This window comes from Carettochelys insculpta, chromosome 2 (assembly GCF_033958435.1).
Source record: "Carettochelys insculpta isolate YL-2023 chromosome 2, ASM3395843v1, whole genome shotgun sequence".
NCBI lineage: Eukaryota > Metazoa > Chordata > Testudines > Carettochelyidae > Carettochelys > Carettochelys insculpta.
In genome coordinates this window covers 99,557,217-99,571,660 of record NC_134138.1, presented here as the reverse complement: position 1 = coordinate 99,571,660, position 14,444 = coordinate 99,557,217, and the positions used below count along the sequence as shown (strand labels likewise).

Genomic DNA, 14,444 nt, shown 5'->3' with positions numbered 1-14,444 from the left:
TTTAAATTAGGATGATCACACAGTGACTCGCCCCCTCCCTCACCTAAATCCCTTCTGACAGCTGAACTACTGGATGACCACTCCTGCCACCCGAAAACCAAAATGAACTCAAAAGTACAACTCACACCTTCCAATACTTTAAAAGGGCTCAAGACGTGATCCTGGCAATTACAGACCAGTAAGTCTAATATCAGTACTGGGCAAAATTAGTGGAAACTATAGTAAAGAATAAGATTGTCAGACACGTAGATTTACATAACTTGTTGGGGTCAACATGGTTTCTGTAAAGGGAAATCACACCTTACTAATCTACCCAAGTTCTCTGAGGTTGTCAATAAGCATGTGGGCAAGGAAGATCCAGTGGAGCTAGTGAACTTAGTTTTTCAGAAAGGCTCTTAAGTGAAACAAGCTGCCATGGGTTAAGAGGAAAGGTCCTCTCATGGATTGAAAACTGGTTACAAACACAGAAAATAAAAAGGTAGGAATACAGTAGACTCCCGACTTATGCAGGAGTTGTGAGAACTCAACCCCTGCATAAGTCAAACTTCCATGCAACTGAGGAGGGCACCAGCCCTGGTCAGTTACCTAGCTCCAGCAAGTGGTGGGGAGCTGGGGGCTAGACAGCAGCCTGGCTTGCAGAGCCAGGAAACTTAATCAGGGCTGGCGCCCTCAACAGTTTCCCCCCCCTCCTGTCAGTGGCAGCAGCTGAGAGTCTGACTCTCAGCTGCTGCCACTAACAGGAACAGCTGTCATCCCTGACAGGAGTGGGGAAACCTCTCCTGTCACTAGCAGCAGCCCAGTCTCTGCCACCACTCATCAGAGAGGTTTCCCTACTCCTGTCAAGGGCAGTCACATTAACCAGCAAAACAAGTAACTCGGCTGCATGCATCTCAGGAGTTTACTGTAAATGGTAAGTTTTCAGACTGGAGAGAGGTAACTGGTCCCCCAAGGGTCTGTACTGGGACCAGGCCTATTCAACTTATTTCTAAATAATCTGGAAAAAGGGGTAGTGAGGTGGCGAAAATTTACTGATACTAAAAACTGTTCAAAGTAATTAAGAACAAAGATTGTGAAGAGCTTCAAAAAGATCTCAAAAAACTAAGTGATTGGGCAATAAAAATGACAAATGTAAAGTAATGCACATTGGGGGGGGAAAAAATACTCCCAACATATACAGAAGGATGGCACTAATTTAGCTATGACCAGTCGAGAGATATTTTGGAGTCATTATGGATAGTTCTCTGAAAAACATCCACTCAATGTAATGCAGCAATCAAAAAAGCAAGCAGAATGCTAGGAATTATTTAAAAAGGGATACAGAATAAGAAAGATTTATGTAAATCCATAGGATGCCCACATCTTGAATATTGCATACAGATGTAGTTGCTTCATCAGAAAAGATTGGCATTGGAAAAGGTTCAGAAAAGGGCAACTAAAATGATTAGGGGTTTAGAGTGCACGCCATATGAATAAAGATTAAAAAGACTGGGACTTTTCAGCTTAGAAAAAAGGAGACTAAGTGAGGGAACATGACAGAGGTCTATAAAATCATGACTGGAGTAGAAAATATGAATAAGTAAAGTTATTTACTTGTTCCCATAACAAAACAAAACTAGGCGTCACCAAATGACATTAATGGGTAGCAGGTTTTGAATTAACAAAAGGAAGTTGTTGCTCATGCAACGCATAGTAAGTCTGTGGAACTCCTTGCTAGAGGTGGTTATGAAGGCCAAGTCTTGAACAGGGTTCAAAAAAGGAACTAGAAAAATTCATGGAGGCTAGGTCCAATCAATGGATATTAGCCAGGATAGGTTGGAAAGGTGTGTCCCTAGCCTCTGTTTGTCAGAATTTGGAAATGGATGTCAGCAGAGTGATCACCTCTGTGATTGCCTGTTCTGTTCACTCCCTCTGGGGCATCTGGCATTGGCCACTGTCAGAAGACAAGACACTGGGCTAGATGAACCTTTGGTCTGACCCAGTATGGCGGTTCTTATGTTTATACATGGTGCAAATTGAGTTATCACTTTAAAGAAAATTGCAAAAAACCAATGTTATGAAACACTTACTTGTCCATCATAACTTGCATGTATCACATGATTTACAACTGATGAAGCTGCTAACTGAGAGACTGCATCAGTCTGAGGTGAATATTCAACAAAATTAGTAACTGGTTCCTTGGAAAATGTGAAGCAACGCCATGCTACAGCATTCTGTAATAAATAAAACTACTTGATATAAAATATTAAGATACTTCTGAAGATGTGTAACAGACGTTTTCAAGATATTTCTGTAGGTGCTGCATAGTGTTTCAAATTGTCAAAGAACTGAATTGGAAATTATCGTTTTTGGAAACCTATCCCAGCAGCACAGCTAATCAGCCATGAGACAGATTTTAAAATATGCTTCTCCAGTGTCAAGTTCATCCGTAACACTGGTTATTAGAATTCCTGCGACAGAAAAGTCAGTTTCATGATTGTCTAACTTTTCTCTTAAAAAATCTCCAAACACCTGTCAGGGATGGTTAATACTTAGTCCTGCAGTGAGAGCAGGGGATAGGACTAGATGACTTCTCAAGGTCCCATCCAGTCCTCCAATTCTGCATTTAAATAAATTACAGGCACACACAAACATAATATACTTACTGCTTTAATAATAAGTCTGATGGGCACTGAAGCATGGGTCTTGTTGATTAGTTTTAGTGGGAGAGCCTTCCAACTACCAGATGACAGGTCCCCAAAATCTAGACCCTCTGTCTTTCCTGTTTCCACCTGATATTAGAGAGGGAGACAACATTTAGAAGAGTTTTACGGAGAGATCATCTCTTCTCTCCTTCACCCAACAACACAGTGCAGCTCCCCTGCTCTCAAGAGGAAGAAATGAGAGGGTGGCTTTAAAATGCATGACAAGATGTACAACCTTAAACATTTGTAAGTACTATTTGCTGTGTCTATTTGAATTAAAAACTGTTCTAGGCAGGGATTGTGCATTTGTACAGAATCTACCACAAGACCTCAACCAGGAAAGGGAAATCTTGGGTGCTTGGTAGGGTTTCCACATATTCTCACTCAGGAATTATGATTTTGTTTAAGTGATTACTATTTGGTGATGACATATAAAAAGGCAGCCAGTGGAGGATGGGAAGACAGGAAAGAGTACCTTTGTATTTGAAGAGATTTGGCAGTTCCAGCAAATCAAGCCTTTTGTGGCTATACAGGATGACTATTCAGAAAATTTAAGGCAAACAGCATGTCAAAGTAACATACAGTATAGCCGGTTTAAGGAGCCAACCAACTACAACTTGGCTAACTCTACCTCAACAGCTCCACATTTTACTTAAAAGCTTTTATCCCCTACTTAAAGCTCCCCACTGCAGAAAGTTAAGAGTGCAGTATTAGTATCTTGCACATTTTGTCCATGAGGTACCAGTGACAGCTCAGTTAGTTCTATCCTGAGTTTCAAAATCTTGGCAGAAAAGTTAGCTCGGAGAAACATACCAAATCATTGGTTACAAAGGACTAAACCAGTCTCTGTCACTATCCCCTACTCATCGTCTCCTGACAGCAATGAGTGTTTGGCTTCTGCATGGCTTAAGGTGGAAGCTGTATGCTAACATAACTGACTTCTAGTCAGAGACAGAAAACTCAGCATACCTATGCCACCTTGTTTCAACGGTGTTCAACCCCCAGCCTCAAATTAGTTACGACTACCCTCCAATCAGAGTGATGGTGACAACCAGACTATTCCTGAAGACAGACTACCTTGCAAGAAACAGAATAGAGAGCTAATTCCCAAGATCACGATAAATAGGCAAGGTAGCTTAGAGCTGCATGATTACATGTAAGTACACAAAGCTGGACCAGCTGTATTTGAAAGCGGGCCTATGACTAGGAATCATACAATAAGAAACGTGATTCACTGTGTGATGGTTTAACCAAGTCCAGGAAGTATCTTGCTCCCTCAAATCCACAAGGGCTCCAACAAGAACATTTCAGTGACCATGTAGACAGAGTGACCAGCTCCCAAAACAGTCAAAGTTTGATACAAGTGTGATTTCAGAAGAGCTTTTTGGTTTTCATAAACAGGCTCGTCTCCTTGTTTTAGCCAGCATTAAACAGATAGGAATGAATAGCTAGATCAAGGAGGTTTGCTCACAAGTATTAGTAACCAACACCAGCTTGATGAAAGCAAAAAGGGTCCATGTATACAAGGAGCTTATCAGCACAGGAATGGTTCAGACAGCACTAGTCAAAAAAATTCACCACAGGTACATGGAGTATATGCATCAGAAGGAATGACCATGACAATTACTCAAAGAAAAAATAATTACTCCTGTTTTAGCCACCCAGCTATAAAACTAAATGAAAAAATTGTGCACCGTATCTTAGCACAGGCAAAAGAACAATTACTTATGAAGCAGTAGTCTCCAATCCCCCATACAGATGACCCTCTGTTCATAAATCTGCTAAGTAACTTATGTTACAGCTTACCTTTGTTACCTCTTCATTTACACAAAGTATTCTCACCTCCTTTGGAACTAAGTCATCTTGTGTGCTCTGAAGTATTTAAAAGCACCAAACACACAAGAGCATATCTGTTCAATATAACAAACTGCTTCTTACCTCTAGATTAGGATTTTCAGCAACTGCTGTCAAAACGACCTTTGTCGCCAAAGCTTCTGCCTGGACTATTGTCTCAGCCTCTGCAGAAACTGGCCAAGATGCAATACCGAGGACACACTGGAAGACTCCAGGATGATAAGGTAAGAAAAGTATTTTCACGTCTTCTGTAGCATGAGGGCCTATAATGGTTTTGTTCTTGAACACTAAACACTGATATTTGAGAGGATCCATCTAAGAAAAGAAGTTAGGCTTGTCAGTTTCTGTGAAAGTCAGAAAAGGTAATATTCCATCCTTAACACTTATTTCTAAAGATCACATCCACAAAGCCAACCAACAACGGCTCATTGGGTGGCAAACTGATACCTGTTCACCAAGTTTTTGCCTAGTGGTTTTAATGTTGTGTCGCCTTCCCATTCCCCACCCTGTTCTGTCTCAGCTGACAGTTGCAGCATTTTAATTTTATATTTTCAGTTTTGAGAAAAAAGAGTCCCTCTCCCAATCTGTACAGCATCAAGATCACTGGCCTGCAGAGTATTACAATATACTTAAGACTGTATACATAAGATTTTGCCTTCATAAGCTTCCCACAATACAAACATATTGCGTTTCGTCTCCACCATCCCTATAGACTTTGCATATAAAGAACTAGTTTTACAAAATTAAGTAATACTGCTTACACAGTAAATATATATTATGTTAATCATATCATATTACATTAAGGCTGTTCCAGTGCAAAGTACCCAAGAAGAGTAAGCTTCAGCCTAAAACTCAATATAATCAGCTTCCAGTTCTGGTTTCAAACATTAAAACAATACTAAGCATCAGCCAGCTTCATCAGGAAATATTTGCACTAGCTACCACGCAGGAATTTCAAATGGGATTATAACCTCATAGCTGAAAAGAAGCTATTAGCGTGGTAGAGGTTGCATGCTATGACTGAGAAAGGGATTAAAAAGATATATGTAAGGATCAGTCAGTCTGGAAGAAGCCAAATCCAGAATTTTTTCCACATGAATCTGTCAAGCTCCTTTCCTTTCCTACTAATATAAGTTTTTGATGAATTAAAACTCAAAGAAAGGAAGACTTTGGGAAGAATTTTTGGACTCTACACTCCTTGTCCCCAACACTTGAAATATCATACTATACATTAAAACTTACACAGGAAGAAAAAACTACACCCCCCCCTTACCTTTTCTCCATTAATTGCAATACTGAATATTCCAATGCTGACCTGCAACCATCGTTCAGTTGGATTAAAAATACCAAGATTAGTCTGCGATGCAATTCCCACGCAACAAGAGTTAGGGAACTTGAGCTCTTCTGGTACTCTCACATGGCCTACGAAAGAAAACTCATTTATTTACCATATCTATACATCTGTACTGCTATATGAGCAGTGTGATGAAGGTAACAAAATGCTAACATCAAAATGGGTCATGAAGTTAAGAGTCTGTGACCTTCACTCCAAAGATGATTAATACTGGTCTGAGACTTCTTGCAAATGTTGCCCCATGAGCTTGAACCAGAGGATTTTCATTAAAGGTTCAAGATTCTAATGCCCTTGCAAATGACAGTGGTAGAACCATGCCAAAGACAGTTACAAAAACCAACCATCCTCCCTCCACACCTAAAAAAGTACTTGCTGAACTGTAAGCAGGTGAAGGTTTCATATCAAATGGAATAACAGACGGGCTGGTTGCATACACCTCAGGGGAAATGTGGTGTTTCTATAAACATAAGCATCATGATACTGATTAATATCTTTATTTACTTAAAGTGATGACTTATTACAGAAACTTGCTGATTTTAGGTGTCTGCTCTTTAAACTGAGTTCCAGCACACAACATGGACACTAGTTCCTATTATATTGATTAGCCTCTTGTAACAGAGCTTGTCATTAAAGCTGTTTAAGAGTTCAGTAGGTTTGAAATTGTTCACAAATTTCAGTTTGTCTGCCTGAAACAACCATAATTTTATCTGATGGCTGTCTCAGCTGAAAGACAAGCGAATATTTAGGAGCCATCTATATACTTACTCCCTCCTACTGAAAAGGGAAATTGTATTAAATGGGTATCACTAATGTAACATTCAGGTAGAAAACTATATTAAGGACAGTAGAAATTAATTAATTGCACAGCAGAAGGGATTGACCATGTAAATATTTACATTTGTCAAGGACAAAACCAAGGTGAGCTAATTCCATAGTAGGACTGGAATACCTTTAGAAGAACCTCCAAGCTGCGAATCTGGACAACAGAATGCCTACATTTAGTACGTATGTACAATCAACATAACTGCTGAAAGAAGGATGGTTACTGTCACTCTATTGTACAAAAAGGATAGTATTGTTAAAAAACCCTCTTTCCTTAAACCTTAAAAACAATTTTTATGGAAAAAACAATCAATCAAAAACCCTGCAAAACAAATCAGGTATGGAAAAAAATATTTTTAAATTGTGTTTAATTTTTTTTTTTTAAAAAAACAGAAAACTACTGGAAAATAAAAAAAGTAAGTAACGTGACAGGTTTAAAAACGGGAAGAGTGTGTTTTTGCACTTGTTTCGGCTTGTGTCACATAACTATACCATTATGAATGCATTGTAAACATTAATATACCTACATTCGAAATACTATTCAAATACCTCAATATTTTTGATATCTGAAGTGTAATTTTTACAAGAAAAAAATATCACTAGCCTCAAAAGTTTCTCATTGAATACCTATTCATATCACATGGCCCACCAGTGTTCCATGGAACACAGTTCAGGAAATGCTGCTCAAGAAAATGTCAGGATCTAATATGTCCAATGACAAAAAACATCCTTTGAGGTGGTTATGCTATTTATGTAACTTGATTTAAACACAATTTAAATGGACTATACAAAAATTTAGGATAGTCTGATAAATCCCTGGTGTGTGCAACAAGCCAGATGACAGCTGTAGCTGTGTATCAGTGAAACATGGAACATTTCCATTTCTCAAATTAAATTACCACTTTAAAATTGTTTTGATCAATAATAGTATTATAAAACAAAATTGCTTAGAAAAGAAAAAAAAAAACCACACACACCACTTACCAAGCCCAGATGGCTCCCTCCGTTCACTTCCACTCGTGCAAGCAGATTTTCCAACGTACAATTCTGTATTTAAAATAGTCGGGTTCCAGGGAGCAGAGGACGGATTACAAAGTGAAGGCGTACCCAACAATTTAGGGCCAACACTTGCACCTAAAGGAATTCCTACTGTGACTGAATTCTGAATGTGTCCTCCTGGGACACTAGAAACAGGAAGTCCTGTTGGAAGACAACAACAACTGGGGCAGCTGCCACCATAATGTGGAAAAGCAACATTTCCATTTGATTGCATGTTTCCCAGGTACTGCTGAGCAAATCCAGTTGTTGTAAGTGAACGTCCAGTAAGCAGTGTGGGAATTGCAGATGACAGTGTCTGAGAATCAGTGGCAGATCCATGGGACTTGAAGCTTGAAACAGGAATATACTGCTCACTACGTGTGTTTTGATTAAATGGAATACAACCACCTAACCCACAGTATGTGGGTATCATATTTAGAGAGGATAATCCTGGCCTCTTTGTATGATCCTGCCAACTTACAGGTGTATCAACATTAACAGATAATGGTTGAAGGACACATGATTTGCTTGGTAAAGCTGAATTAACATGTCCCATTTCATTTTGACCAGGTTTTACATTTGGAACTCTTGAAATAAATTCATTTTCACTCTCTGGCAAACAGTCTTTCGACACTTCATGGTTAGGTACTGCATCTTCCACTTGGTTGCTAAGACTGTTTGACTCATTTCCTTCAGATTTCTGATTCATATTCTTCTGACTTGTGTTGAATGATGATTCTCCTCTCTTTCTTTGATGCAAGTCTTCAGGTTCTCCAGTAGCTTGTTCTACTAATGGAGTTGGACTGGCTCGAATTATTGTTGTGCTCAACTCACTAGCATTGTTACTCTGGAACAGAAGTTGTTAATCATATATTATTACAAGTTAGATAGGCTTGGAAGAATTAGATTTTTATCCGTAAATGTCAGTAAATATCAGTTTACTATATGCTAACTGATGAAGATAAATTTTACTTATAGATGGAAGTATAACAGTAGGCCAAGAAAGAAAAATGTAGCTTGAGAACTAGAATAAGGATATTTTACTTTGCAAATTGACACATTATGTTCACACTATCTTAATTATACAGCCTTAACTTTTTGAATTTAAACATCCCCCATCATTAAAAAATAATTTGACCGTGTCACCATAATTTTCTGCCCTTATAAAATTAGATACGAATTGGAGGAAAATGTTTAAAAGAACCATTATTATCCATCAAAAATTACAAAGTTATATATAACATTCTACCTAGCCTAATTGTAGGAAAACAATCACATTTTACATTGATATACATCAAGAAGTGAAACACTCATCTTTGCTAGGAAGTGCCTACAAGGCCATTTGATGTAATAATGCTTAAACTTCTGAAAGATAAATTCCACAGTTAAGGCAGTGGATGCTCCCACTTGCTTGCAGCTAGGGGACAGAACCAGTCCTGTTAAGTTGCTGGGGAATGCCCCACTTATTAAGTTCCCATCAGTGAAGTTAGCTTCCATAGCTAGGGTAACAATCCTGAAAGTACAAGCAGTACACCCTTGGAACCCATACAATCAATCAAGTTACATGCCTCAGGTTAAAGCGACTGTTGCCCCAACAGGAACGGTAAACTGCTCCCGTCGGGGTGGAAGCTACAAGTCAGGCTGCCATCCTTGACAGGAGCAGGGAAACCACTCCTATCGGGGCAGCAATCTGACTCTTGCCACCCCAACTGGAGCGGTTTCCTGGTCTCTGGAGTGGTGGGGAGCTGGAAACCAAGCCAACTGGTCAGTTTCCCAGGTCCTGCAAGCCTCAAAAAGACAGAAACCAGGCCTGCCCCCTGGCTCCCTGCTACTCAGAGTCAGGAAACTGACCAGCCCTCATGGGCTGTTTAGTTTCACGGCTCCTGAAAGCCCAGGGGAGCCAGGAACCAGGCTGTAGCCTGATTCCTGTTCCCCCTCGACTTACATGAAAGTTGGAGTTACGTGGGGTTGCAGAAAAAATATTTTCTATGTTCTTGTACCTCCATTGTTCACCTATAGATCAAGACTATCTTACCAGTCTGGCTGGAGTAGGTATGGTGGCTGTATTCTTAATGGTATTTTCAGTTGCAGAGACATATGTCAATCGACTCATGCTAGGACTTGAACATACTGACTGAGTAAGAGTGCTGTCATTGTAGGCAGTTCTCTGAAAGTAAGGTGCTATGCCAGGAGAATCAGCTTCAAAGCTAGAGGAGAAATGTAAAAGCATCTCAATATTGATTTGTATCTTCCCTCTCTCATCCCCCCCCACCCCCCCGCAAAAAAAAAAAAAAAAAAAAATCACAAGTTTAAATGTTAGGGACCACTTATAGGTATTCAGCTCTCTGAATTAGCTACTTTATTAAATTTAATCTGGAGCCCATTTACTGTTAACACATAACTGAATAGGTCAACTACAAAAAAAAAAAAAAAAAGATACTAGGATACCTGGCCCTAGGAATCTAAATAATAAAACTACTGTTTATTATTTGTACAGTAGTCCAAATTCTGCCATTGGATCTCTCTGGACAATTCCTCAGCTTTTGTAGATGCTATATTTGGATTGTTAAGGACATATCTTTCACCAGAACAATTGGTGCTTGGGCACACAGACACTATAGTAATGAAAGTGGCCTAAGAACTTTAAAAAAAAAACAACCTCCTATGGCATGAGGAGGCCACCATTAAGTAGGTTTGTATTTCTCGAGTTCTGTTTAACTCCATATACTATATGTCAATATCCAGACCAACAGGAGTACATTTTCCCCCCCATCCCCCAAACACCTAAGAGGTACATTTTCTGGAACACCCTTCAAGGCTATTCTCCTTTGCAACTTAAATGGCTTTTATGTAAGAGTCACCTATAATTTTAATCACAGTATTATTTATCAAGATACTCCAAAGCTATACATTTCCTATCTTTTAGCAGATGACAGCAGAAAATGGAGTATTCATCCAAAATTGTGTATTAACTTCTTGAACAACAGCAGCATGCTCCATAATTGAGCATTAACAGCATGTACAATAGAGACTAATTTTTCAATAAGTGTTTAACTTATGTAGAATTAAAATATTAATAAAGTTGGGGAAGGTGTCCTATTTATTTTGGTGAAAGCCATAATAAACGAAACATCAACCATGGATCAGAATATTAATTTATGCCTATAAATCATCCAGGGCCAGATTAAACATTATTAGGTCCAGCTTTATAATCCTAATTAAATTCTGCAACTGCTAGAAACTGAGCTATCATTTTAAGGATGCTCCCAGATGGTATGGGAGCCCACAAATTGCAAAGAACGCAGTGATGTTTGTTTGAGTTAGCCTGGGGGGTGGGGGGGGCGGGAAGAAAAACAAAAAAACCCACACACATAGGTAATGCAGATATCTGAAGTCCAACTTGATTTACATCTGGTTGGTAGGCTGGTTGTTTGGACACCCCCATATTAGGGCATAAGTGGGAAAAACTCAAGATTCCTATCCTAGATGTCCTGATTTTTTCCCCTCAAATCAGTGGGTAGATACAGAAAGCCAGCTCTTTCTCAAGCCTCTTGTCACTTGAATATTGGTGAAGACAACTGATACTCGTAACAGAGGGACACTGAAAGTTATATGTTACTGAAACAAGAACCTACAGTAAATAGAGGTCAGACAGATCTCAAAATGCAACATAAAATAGGATCTATACAGAAATGTTAGTTCCTCACTCCCCCATCAAATAAGATTACCCTGAAAGAGTAGTTCCAGAAGCTTCACTGGGAGAAGAATGAATTAGTGGTGAAGTTGAGGGTCTGAAGCTGCACTGTTCATCTTCTGAAGCCTGCAAGTCACATTCAGAAGATGCGGGTTTCCGATCTGTTAACAGAAGAATCCCTTCAAGCACAACTGGAGTAATACATTTTCAAAATGTGCCATTTAGGAAACAGACCAAGGCTATGTGTTTACTTACCAATACTTTGTGGAGAAGTCACAGAAGGCTTTTCAAAAGTCACGTGCTTTACATTACTAGTGCAAGCAGTACTAGTCTCCCTGGTACTCTTTTGCATGTTGCCAACTTGTATCTTTTTGTCTTTGCTTGGTTTCTGTGTAGATTCTGCTTTGGTATGACTTGCAGGTAATTGAATACTAGGCTGTTGGACAAGTTTTAAGCTGCTGGTTGACACTATGCTGTCTGTAGCTGCTCTCTTCACTGAGTCAGGACATGATCTAGGAACAATTTTGTTCATTGACTGATGATTTGTTTCTTTATTTGCATTAGAAGAGCTAATATGCGAATATGTGAACCCACTAGTGTGTCTAGCAGATTGCTTTAACAAAGCACACTTGCCTGTACGTGCCCTCTCCTTGTGTCTTGCAGGTGCATTCAAAAAGCCTTTTGTCTCATTTTCACTGGATCTCTTTTCTGAATCTACTATGTTTGAAATAAGACCAATCCTCTTTTTCTGTTGGCATTTACCTCTGATCAAATCTGATGATTCTTCCGAACACTTAGTTCTGTTTACAGTTTTCTTTTTATTCTCAGGGAAGTTAGATGCACAAGAGGAAACCTGGGTGCCATTTTCTTCATGTAAGCTTTCTGTAGAGCCTGGAAGCCATTCCCCCCTTTGCTTCATAAGGTTACTATTTAACAAGTCTGCTGCCTGAGTGTCTTCAGTCTTGTGTTTAAATGGTAAAGAGCTATCCCAAGTATGGTCATGGACAGATACATTAGATCTTGTAATGTTTTCAGGATCACTGTCATGCCCAGCCTCTTCAGTCTTTTTAAGATATTTCTCCATATTAAGCACATGCTTTTCTTCACTGCTAGATAAAAGCTGATTAATGTAGGAAAAATTTGTACTTGTATCAGCTTCAGGAAGGAAGGGTTTCTCTCTATTTTTATTTGAAAGTGCCATTATCATAGCAGCTAATTGGGAAGGATCAGCACTAGCTGATGCATTAGCAATAGCAGAAGCAATTGTACTTATACTCAGGAGAGGAATGGTGAGGTCATACATCTTCTCTTCAAATTTGCTTTTACCAAGACTTTCCTAAAATGAAATAAAATTAAACAAGCTTAACCAAGTTTTATTCCAAAGAACTAGATAGTTCAGTCTTAGCCGCCAAAATGTCAGCAGTTTTGCGAGTTACTTGTAAAGGCATTGTAATATATTACCTGGTACAAAACATTTGTTATGTTTATAAAAATACCATAGGAAGTAAGAGCCATATTGGCCAAGAGTTTCAGAAAGTCTCTATAAAAGGGAGAAGAAAGGGAACAAGCCATTAAGTTTTCAAAGATCGTGGGAGGTTACCATATTTAAAGAAGAGTTTTCTCTATGCCTTCTGAGTTCAAGAAGCTGCGACTGAAGAGAATGGAGACTGCAACAGGAAGTCCCAAAAACATGCCAGTTTACAAAGAAATGGGGCAAAGCTAAAGTGAGAAGCCAATTCCTTAATACATGTTACTTTCCAGCTGACCTCTTTGAAATTCTTGTCCTGCCTGAGCGCTACATAATTTCAGGGTGCATTTAAAGAGATTCTTTATGTATAAAAAAAAATTCTAAAATTTCCCTCTTGCAATTAAATCTCAAACATGCTCAATATACACTTGCTTCTTAAAAGTTTTGGACTTTGTTTCTCAGCAAACTAATGTCATGTCTTAAGAGACACAAGCTGGATCAAATTGTTCTTGTTCTGTGTTTATGTGATGGTGGTCCTTGACTAAGCAACACAAAGGGGTTAGGTAAAGACAGAAACAATGCATAGGAAAGGACAGAGGCAATATAAAGAAACCCAGCAGTGTACTGAAGGAAAAAAAAAAAAAAAAAAAAAAAAGAGAGACATTTAGCACATATCCAGCTTCCTATATTCCCCCAGACTTGCCACAGGCAAAAAACGTCAAGCTTCTGGACATGATATACCTCCCCCGCCCCCGAATACAATAGTGACGCCATGTCTATTCCCTATTTTGCTTCAGAATAATTCAGTTTTCACAGAGTAACCCCATCCTATACTTGTCTTCCTCAAAAAACATACATGCCAGTGAGTTCAATGGGGTTTAATTTTGGAGTAAGTGCACTCTAAACATAGTCAACCATACTTTTCTGGTAATTTGGAGTCAGATCTGCATCCTTGCTGCAAGAGTGTAAAGATTAACCGAATAAAAAAAAAGTGAATAAAAACTATTCAATATTTTTCACTTACATGTTTTAAGTCTTTTGTTTCACAATTCCATTTATCTGTAACAACGTAAGTGATCCACTAGTACTTTTAGCAGCAGTGCTGCAGCTAAATGCACTTTAAAGAAAGTAACAGTGAAAGCAAAAACGTTTCAGTCATCCAGTAAAACCCCCACTACAGATTGGTTTGTTGTAAGGGCCAGCAAATACCATCAATAGACTATAGAATGATGAAAAGACTGTTCAGTCCATTTATGCCATAAGCTCACTGTTGAACATCTTCATTGACATGGTTGAATCCTTAAAATTAAGCTACTGTCCATCTGACAGAGCAGACATTGGCAGAAGGTTGCCAAATACAGTGTATGAGAAAGAGGGAAACTGAGCCAGTATCTTGATGGGTGGAGCACCATACATTATGATCCAGTAATTTGTACCTGTGTGATAACTTAAGATGGGGTTTCATATTGCAGAAACAGTGAGAAATGCCCACACAACAGAGCTTGGCAGCAAAAGCTGTGAACTGAACAAAAA

The 14,444-nt window shown here is 38.9% G+C and overlaps 1 protein-coding gene across 1 annotated transcript in view; it reads right to left on the bottom strand.

Annotated features, from left to right (window-relative positions):
- Window positions 1-14,444, bottom strand: part of CEP192 (centrosomal protein 192) — a 172,473-nt gene that overhangs the window by 99,193 nt on the left and 58,836 nt on the right. Inside the window, exons 17-24 of the mRNA XM_074987485.1 lie at window positions 11,699-12,779; window positions 11,478-11,604; window positions 9,785-9,956; window positions 7,696-8,596; window positions 5,809-5,957; window positions 4,620-4,850; window positions 2,643-2,768; window positions 2,067-2,210 (exon numbers count right to left, since the gene is read on the bottom strand). Of these exons, the coding sequence (XP_074843586.1) occupies window positions 2,067-2,210; window positions 2,643-2,768; window positions 4,620-4,850; window positions 5,809-5,957; window positions 7,696-8,596; window positions 9,785-9,956; window positions 11,478-11,604; window positions 11,699-12,779 (2,931 nt within the window). The remainder of the gene's footprint in view (window positions 1-2,066; window positions 2,211-2,642; window positions 2,769-4,619; window positions 4,851-5,808; window positions 5,958-7,695; window positions 8,597-9,784; window positions 9,957-11,477; window positions 11,605-11,698; window positions 12,780-14,444) is intronic.